This window comes from Epinephelus fuscoguttatus, linkage group LG18, assembly GCF_011397635.1.
Source record: "Epinephelus fuscoguttatus linkage group LG18, E.fuscoguttatus.final_Chr_v1".
Lineage (NCBI taxonomy): Eukaryota > Metazoa > Chordata > Actinopteri > Perciformes > Serranidae > Epinephelus > Epinephelus fuscoguttatus.
In genome coordinates this window covers 9,410,767-9,420,603 of record NC_064769.1, presented here as the reverse complement: position 1 = coordinate 9,420,603, position 9,837 = coordinate 9,410,767, and the positions used below count along the sequence as shown (strand labels likewise).

The 9,837-nt window shown below is 39.2% G+C and overlaps 1 protein-coding gene across 1 annotated transcript; it reads right to left on the bottom strand.

Moving 5' to 3' along the window:
• Window positions 1-1,201: 1,201 nt before the first annotated feature.
• Window positions 1,202-9,837, bottom strand: c9 (complement component 9). Its single transcript, XM_049603614.1, has 11 exons — window positions 9,728-9,837; window positions 9,525-9,615; window positions 8,006-8,156; window positions 7,779-7,920; window positions 5,769-5,907; window positions 5,406-5,627; window positions 4,996-5,236; window positions 4,744-4,869; window positions 3,369-3,544; window positions 1,795-2,029; window positions 1,202-1,688 (listed from the first exon to the last, which is right to left on the bottom strand). The coding sequence occupies exons 1-11, from the start codon at window positions 9,799-9,801 to the stop codon at window positions 1,531-1,533; spliced, it is 1,755 nt and encodes a 584-aa protein (XP_049459571.1). The 5' UTR covers window positions 9,802-9,837; the 3' UTR covers window positions 1,202-1,530.

Sequence of the window (9,837 nt, the reverse complement as noted above, 5' to 3'; positions counted from 1 at the left end):
AGAATGAGAGACTTGTGCTTGTGACAGCATTAGATGTAAACATGATGTTGTCCTATTCAGCTGAACTGGCATTAGCTAGCTCAGTGGTGCTAATTGAGCTAGCAGTACATGCATGTTTCGTTCTGCGCTGTAATGTGGCTGGCATGTGTAGTTCAATAGAGAGAAAATAGTTCCTATATGTATGAAATATGCTGAGTGCCATCTAACTCCATTATATTGGAAAGAAAACAAACATCTCTGAGGCCAATATCTCCAACACTCAGCAACTCACACCAAAACAATCTCAATATATAAACAGCACTACAAGTAAGAAGAAAAATATGTATTTTTCATTTTTGGGTGAACTGTCCCTTTAAAGCTGGTATATAGTACATAATTTGTATTTGAGGAGAACAAATTTGCACTGACACTAGTGGATAGCCTTGCGAAAGAACATTCTATAGTGGTGCTACTTTTGTTTCCACTTGAAGAGTTCCAAACCTGCTAAGGCGTCTCCACAAAAAGAAAAATCTCCAACTGTTCGGACATTACGCCAGTATGGCAAATCATAACATTTATGGGTTAATGGACATATGTGAAAGAGGTTTCAGGAACATTAAATAAAAATAGAATGCACATAAAACGTCTTCCTTTATGTTGCGTTCGTGTCCAGCACCTTAATCTCTTCTCTCTCCACCCTGCTTTTACTCATCTGGTTTTCATTTGCACAGCACAGCCAGCTGGAATGTGTTCATGCTTTTAAAGATGAGTTATTAGCCCATTAATACATACTTCAGCCAACACTATTTTAACTCAACTAAAGTGAAAAGACACAGTGTTTGTGGTCAAAAACCTCAAGTTCTTTTGTACATGTAAGACTGATTAATGATTAAATGGGACATGTTTTTTTAACAGGGTGCTGTAAAAGACAGTTAAGACTTTTGAATGAAAAGATTTGAGTAGGAGCTTTTAATCTGACTTATTATCTCATAATGGAGCAACAATAAGTTGTGACAAATAAAGAGAACTTTTTGGGCTCAGGCACTTAAATTAGCCCTGGTGTCGACACAATGCAAACATCAAAGTGTACAGTATACAGTGGAGAAATGTGGCACCACATCTTCATTAAAATGATACACATATGCTTTATACTTGTTTTGTAGCTTTTGATGTTCATTTGATTTGTTTCACTTGTACAAAAATAAATTCTCATAGACTTGAGTGCTGGTGTACAATGGGTCCTTTATTTTCAGAGCATATTTTCTACTAAATTCATATGAGTCCATATTTACAATTGACACTGTATACTCAAACTCCATATATTTAAATCAGAGAATAAAAAAATCTATCTACATGCACATTAAAAAACTATAATTTTATGAACTGCACTATCCATTACCAACCTCAAGATGGCTCTGTTCTCCTAACCAAGCATGTAAAGACAACAATGTTCATGACTTAAGGTCTTTTGATTTTTATCTTTTAGACGTAGGTTGTGTGTGTACATAGTGAGAAAGAACAAGAGAGATTGTTCAGTGATAATCTATCTGCTTAGCAGTATTCTTCACTGCTGGTGTCTCCTCTGCACGTAGCTCCAAGGAGCCCATCTGTGTTACAACCGCGTGCCCTGGTGCGTTTCCCTCCACTACAGCTGGACCAGCTAGACCAGCATGACCAGTTACCCTCCTGATTAACAGTCGGTCTTGTACCTGCAAAACATTGTCCAAATTAACACAGAAAAGACAAAGGACCTACACTGATGTGAATGGCCTTGTTGGTAAGCTGGGATACTGTATGTTTGGATGTATCTCTTACCTGGGTGTTTAGCTTTATCACCTTTAAAATTCTGGCAGGCCATGCCTTCAAACAGGTGAGAGCACAGACACATACACTTCCCATCCAGCAGAGCAAGAGTGCCTCCGTTCTGACAGGGCTTACATTTGCACACGTTGTACTCTGCCACGTAGTCCGCTGTGGCCTGTTTCAGGTTGGATATCCTGGCGTTGGCGTCTGGCATTTCCAATGGAATTAAATTATAGATGGGCTCCGGCTGTCAGAAGCAACAGAACATGTGCACTATTTCACTTGCCAGAATATAATAACAGAAAAATGATATTGTATCTTTCATTTGCCACAGCCATGCTAGCGGCTCTGTGAGGCTGTATTTAAGCACCTTTCCTACTGGACAAAAAACCCACTAACACTCGCTGACATGTGGCTTTTGTATTTCATGGGAAAGGTTACAATCTGCACAAATCCTGGTACAAATGACTCTGAACTAGTCATGGGTATTTATTGGCCTCAGCTTCAATTGACTTTGATCGGCAGTGATGGAAATATGATACCTGGGTGGATGCGCTAATTTTTGCCACTTTTTCAGCATAAAGTAATGATGCGCCGTCACAAACTACTGTCCATCCCCGTAACAAGTAACAGCTATAAAATAGAGACAATCACCGTTACTTTTTTTACTGGCTTTTATGCTGTATACTAACCCTGTTTTCCAGTGTATTTGTGATGTTGAACGTGACACACCAGCAAGAAAACAAAGGTATACTTGTCTACTGCAGAGCCCTGTACACAGCTCAGGTCTACTTGCAATGGGAAAAGAGTCTTTCACCTACTTTTAGCAGGTTTTCCTACATTTAAAAATACCCACATTAATATGTTTATTTTGGTGGGAAAAGGGTACTAGGAATAGCAATGTTTTGAGCTACATGCTAACAGCAGGATGCAAACATGCGCAAAATGCTCAAATACAGATTTTTACTAGGTTCTTCATCTTTATTTGGCGTGTTAGCATGCTAACATTTGATAATTAGCAGTAAACAAAGTACAGCTGGGGCTGATGGGAATGCGATAAGTTTTGCAGGTACTTAAATCAAAGTATTGGACGAATGACCAACTTTTGACCGTAATGGTGTTAAGTTAGAGTCACCAACATTATTACAAATCATCCTAGGGGAACATGAATGCCTGTGCCAAATTTTATGATAACCCATCCACTAGCCGTTGAGAAATTTCACTAAATTGACCAAATGTGGACCTCAAGGTTGCACTAGCCAGAAAGTCAGACGGTCAATAAAGTCATTAAGATTCATCGTGTGGGAGCTGTAAGTACAAGTACCAACTGTGTGCCAGTTCATCAAGTAAAGATACTCTAGAGTGTAATTGAAACCACAACCTGCTGGTGGTGCTAGATGAAAAGTCAGAGGATCACCAAAGTCATTAGGATACATCCTTGTGAAATCCAAAATTTCATGGTAATCCATCCAATACTTGTGATACATATGTGGTGGACTGACTTTGCTAACGGCAAAAACATTGTCATCATAGCGTGGCACCTATAATGATGTAATAGCTTCAGTTTGCCAATCTGTCATAGCTACCTCACTGGAGAGCAGTGCAGGGGCGTCAGCAATGGTCCGGGCCCAGTTCTGATATGTAGCGACGTTCATCACTCCTTCCTTATTCAATTGAGCCCTCATAGCAACAGCACTTTCCAGGGTACCTCCTTTGACTGATGTCATCACCTTGTCCACCACTGCTTTTCCATGAGTATCAACTGTGTAGCAACAGGGGAAAAAACTTAAAATGACTTTGCACAGTTGATACATTACTCAGTACACCTCACAATAATTGTGCACAATGTAAAAGAAAAGTTATCCAATGAGAAAAGAGAGGTTTGGTTTGGACTTTTGCAAGTCTATCTTAATATAATCTTCAATAGTTAATTTTTTCACACTGTCTTTGTGTTTCCTCGACAGCAGAGGGATATGTCCTTGTAGTTGCAATGCCAGGATAAGCTGGCAATGTCTACATGTAAACAGATATATTGGAAAACAGATATTTTCCACCTCTGTTGAAAACAATAAAAATAAAGTATCTCCATTAACACTAGAACTCAAAAACTACTCCAAACAGCTGGCATTAGCTGTCCTCTGCAGTCTCCCCTTGTCAGGTATATAGGCTAACGTTACTTTTTTAAAAAAAACCTACTGGAGATCTCATCACCGTTGATTCCTCTTCGATTTAAGGTTATACTTAACATTTTTCATCCACTCCTCATTGACAACTATCAAACTCCCAAAATTGTCCCACTGTCTGCTGGTTCCACCGGGCCTGATCTAAAACTGTTGTTTCCGGTTGACTACGAACTAAGAATCCTAAGTTAGATCAAATAACACTGAATGTATCAGACGCCTCCATTTATCAGTGATGTGGTGCAGCAATACTAAGTTTAAGTGTAAAGTAGTCTTAAGACCAAGCAGTGTAAATAAAACGGAAACAAACCAGTGGTCTGTCAGTGTTGTTATTGTTTCTGGCGCATGCTCATTACACGAAGCAACAGTGGGTATGTGTGAATTGAGGAGATGTTGTTATTGTTTCCTAAACACTCCTTTTCAAACATCCACAAGTACAAAGTAACCAAAGTTTTGGAAAATCTGCACCCTAAAACGTGTTTTCAAAAGTCTCCATTTTATTGACCTACAACTCTATTTGCGTGTGGATGAGAGGCCAAAACGTAGAAGACAATATCTGTTTTCAAAAATATCTGTACAGCCACGGACAGGGCCTTAATTCAGACTGCTAAAGCCTCATACTAGCCTTGTCTTCACTTTAGAATTCAATTTTGCATGGAATAAGGTGTGGAGTTTGTCCCTAATGTCTTGAGTATTTTATAAAGATACACTTGAGAAATCTGCAGGTATCAGATAAAAATCGTCTCTCTAAGTGTGATTTGGTAAAACAGGGAAAGCACACCATCATCTTTTTTTGTTACGTCATCACAGCCGTCGCGTTTGAAGTTTGCCTTCGTCAAATCGGTGTCTGCAAAGTCTGCTGTGATGCCTATTTTGACACATTCTTGAATCTTTCTCTCTGTCAGATCTGCAAGAATCATGAGATATAGAGGTTTAGTGCTTATCACTTTTCAATGTAGTCAGTATTCTAAATTGAGAAAATTCTCATCATAACAAGTAGTCTTAAAAGAGTCACTTGCTGGGATACACATACTTTTTGCCTTGATGGTGTCCTGGTTGAGGATATAGACCAACTCATATTCGCCGCCAGTCTTCCCATTTTTGGTGTAGTGAGTTCCATAGTCCTCCAGGAAGGCAAAATAAATACCCTTCTCATACTGCACAGGCAATGATTTGACATGTGCTATGAATTCTTCTGCTGTTACGAGCTCACGGGAGCGCATCCTGTAGGTGCTCAGCTGTACTTTGCCCTTCACCCGCATAAAGCTCTTGTTCTAAACATGCAGGAGAGAAGTATTAGTAAATTCGCATGCAGATGGTTTGTTTCTGTTTGTGATAGCACAATTACATTATTAGCACACAATTGTGTCTTTTTTTATTTGGTCAGTGTTGCTATGTGTGCTATGAACTATTTAAATATATTTGTCGCTGGCTGATATTTACCTGAATGTTGGAGTACTCTGAGACCTCACGAATCATTGTTTTCTTCTCATATTGATAGTCTAAATCCACCTTTGTAGCAGACTTGGACATAGACGGCTCACTTGGACTGAATTTGAAGGAAAGTCCAGCATCAACTTTAACACTCATCTCTTTCAGCATTTCCCTGAGGAGGCTGTGTGTGTTTTCATAGATCTCTCTAGAAGAGGTTTCTTCCACTAGAGTCTGGAAAGACAGGGAGCCAATAAACAGAATGTTATGGAATCCTCATTGGCATACTGCATATTCATCACCATTTTACACAAATACAGATATGCTTTGTGAGTGAATCCTCAGTATAAAGTAGGAGAAATGGTTATGGCTAACCTGATAGCTGAGCACGCCAACATTCCAGGGTTGCCTGTCATCCCTCCCAGTGTTTGGATTCCTCACTCGATCACACCTCCCATTAAAGTAATCATTGTTGAAGGGGTTCATTCGAGGATCTGCACCCAATATGTTGATTCTGGCGGATGGACATAGTAGCCACTTTCAAGACTATATACAGAATAATGCGTATTTCATTGAAATTCTAAAGTTTGATGAGTACTCGAGTATACTAGTCATGTTTGATATTTTGGGAAATGTTTTTAACTTGTGGACCACCAGCCTGTTTACCCCTGATTCCAGGCTTTATGCTGAACTAATCTAAGCTGACTTTCTTTTCTGACTTTTGATCATAAAGACATGAGTGGTATATATGTTCTCATCTCAAGACAGAAACTAGTAAAGTATAAGTATAGTTCCCAAAATGTCAAACTATTCTTCAAAAAGAACCTTAAAAACAATTCAGTTAATAATAATACAAAATAAATAAGAAAGCATCTCCTGTAAATATTGCTTTAATTAAAGCTGGGGTAGGCAGTTTAATTTTGGTGTCACTGGGCAAAAAAATCACCCATATTGTAATTCAAGTGGTCAGAGAGAACACTAGACATTTCACCTTTACTCTGTTTTCATGCTTTGGAAAATCTAGCCCATTATGAGAAACTTTGGCCAATCACAGGCCATTTTCAGGAAGAGCAGCTGTCAATCATGTCAGTCACTGCTCATGAACTGTAGTCAAAATGTAAAACTAGGCAGTGCTGATCAAATATGAATCAAGATTCTGTTTTTAGAGACACATTTTAGTGTACTGTTTATCTGTAAAATGAGAAAGTGTGTGACCCGGCCGCCATGTTGCAAACTCAACATGATGCACCACCCACCAGCTGGAGCAAAAGTTAATATTTTAAGTTACACTTACATATGTTTGTGACAACATTTGAGGCAAGAAATAGGCAATGCAGTAACAGAATCTTGATCAATGCTGCATAGTTTAACAGTTTCATTGCAGTTCACAAGCAGTGACTGGCATGATTGACAGCTGACTTAAGGCTGATTCATAGTTGTGCTAGGCTCTGTGTGGAGTGGGCTACAACATTGTACAAATTTGTAGTTGTATGCTGGTGTGATTGTGTTGGTTGGCAATTTACACCGCCAAAAGGCTGGTCGGTGGTAGGGTTTCTGTGCCACTGGGTCAAGTTTCTGTGAAGTGCAGTTAACTTTATTGATTATAAACACACCAGAAACACACATAAAACATGACTTAATAGCAACAATATTAAACACCATTAGCCTATAAACCCCCCCCAACTAAAAACAAAAAACAATATGCTAATGTTGTTAGCTTAGCATATTTAGGCATATGACATTTTACATGGCATATATTAGTCTTGGGGCTGGCAGAATTTTTCTTTACTCATATGAAGCTGGGAACAACAGCTCCACATATACAGAATGCTAATGGTATTAGCATGAGTCTATGGCATTCTAAATTGCTTAAATTAGCATAGTGGCTATCGGATTTTCCTGGGATAAATCACACTCAAGACTTAAAATGCTACTTTATGGGGCTTTATTGTCTTTTATTGTCTATATTGTTTCTTAACTGTTTGTTTATACTGAGGGAAATGGTTTTCAGCTAACAAAAATTAACAGCAGGTTGGGGAGGTGCATGTCAGGCTATGGTGTAGAGTATGCATCTACACAGAGCCTACAGTGCAGGCATGGTGTCAATTCAATGCAGTATTATAAATTCTGCTTTAGAGACTTCTCGGTCCCTGATTGGTTGTTTTCATTATTCTCGGAAATGCCATCATGAGCACTAAGATATAGTGACAGTTATAAAACAAAAAAGTGTAGCTTTAATTTTTGTTACAGGATCACCATGAATGGGCCACTGTGCTGTCCTAATGTAAGTGCTCTCCACTGTGACAAAGCCCCCATTTCACTGTCATATTACTATATAATGACTCTTGATGCCATCTGAATTGCTCTTTGGTAACTCACTCTTACCCGTATCCTGCCGTCCTGCCTTGCTCATTGCTATCCAGGACTGAGGAACCACAGGGTTTACGAAGGGGATCACAGTCCTCATCTGATCCATCCTCACAGTCATAGTCACCGTTGCACAATAACCTCTTCTTGATGCAGGAACCTGTGTAAAGATGAGGGTTAAGCTAACAGGGCTAAGCATGACAAAGATTAATGTACTGTAGGTGACATAAAAGAAGCTGAATTACCTGACTCACACTGGAACTCTGAGTCAGAACACTGAGGGGGAGGCGGTAGTTCACATGCAGCATCTGTGACACAGGACTCCCTGTCTCCCATTGATCCCTGACAAGAATCACCTCCGAACTGGCCAAACACTTCTACACTGCGAGAGCGCCTCTGAGGATTGCAAAAGATATCACACTTTGTTAAGCATCTACTTTCTCACAAACCTTTCTCACAAAGGCAGCAGTTACTGCAGACACAGTGAAAAGGGTTAAACGTATAAGGCTCTTGGCAAAACTGTGTAACAGATTTATAAGTAAAAAAAACCTTTATGTGCCTTTTTTGGCTGATTGTCACAGACCTTACTTAAAACTTTAAAGACTATTTAGATATAACACTGTATGAACAATCTTGTCAATTTGCAAACCAATTGCCAGAATAAATGCTGACATTGTATGCTTCTGCAACTGTATGCTTCTCAAACTTTTAGTCTCCTTACGGTTTAACAACACTGTGGTTAATGTGTCATTATGTTTAGACACAAAAGAGCTTGGTTATGATTAGAAAAGATCATGTCTTGGCTAAACATAGCTGTCTTTGGTGGCACAATCCCAGCTGGACACGCAACAATGGCTTGGTAAAATAAAAAACTTTTCATTGCACTATCCTGGCTGGAAATGCAATGATGTCTCAGTGAAAAACTACTGCTTTTCTTGGCACTATCCCCTGTGGAAACACTGTGATGGATGGCTAAAAAACATCCATATTTGGAAGCTCAAAAGCAGTCAGAAATACAGGGATGACATGCTAAAAATCAAACTTATTTTGTAGCTTAAAAATCGTTGGAAACACAGGGTTTGTAAAAATGCAACTCTCTCTTTCTTTGACCAACAGGGCTCTAATTTTAGTATAGAGCGTCAGATTGAATTTGCAAATGCACCATGTAAGGTTTACTCACTCTCCGGGACTGCGAGTGTTACTTGAAAAAAGTAAAAACTAACCAATGGGACCAGACTGACCCATATGCTCTCAATCAGCTTTGTGGTTGATTACTATGCCGATCTTACAAACGAGGACAACACTTAAATGATGTCCACCGTTTTGTTTTGCTATCAAAGCTAAGGTTAGCTAATGTGCTAAAAAGTTAGCTCCACAGGGAAGACTTGCTAAAAAGCACCCATATTTGGTAGCTATAAATGTGCTGGAAACACAGGCATAACTCCCTTAAAAACACCAATATTTGGTTGCTCAAAAGCCAATGTAAACACAGGATGTCTCCCTAAAAAAACAACCTGTTTTGCTGTTTGTCTTGAACAGAGGTCTGCAGCTTGGCAGGCGTCTCGCTTAGATGTCACGCCATCCACCATCCCCTCCACTTTGCCAAGACGAAGTCAGCTCATATAGTATGTCACTTTAGTAATTTTGATATGATACATACGTGACGTATACAATGTATAATGTAACATATCCGTGGTTTGCAAAAAGCACAAGTTAATGTTGTTTAAGTCGTTTAAGTTAGTGTTGCTATTTTAATAGACTCACTCTGATTTTGGTGCAAGGATCACAAGAACTCCACTCTGACCAGCGGCTCCAAACACAGTTCACTGCTGGTGGGTCAGGAAGTTCCACTCCCCTGAAAGACACATATGAAATCTTTTTTTTTTTTTTTATTGGTCTAGTATCAATTAATTAAATTAAAAACAAGATCCTTGCTATTGTGTTAATGAAATAGGAAATATACATACATTCCTTCTCCAAGAAGCGCCAGCGTTAGACAGAGGCCACAGAGACCCAGCTGGAGAGCAACCTCAATCCTCATAGTGAACCTTTGAAGAGACAAATAGTGTTGTGTGTT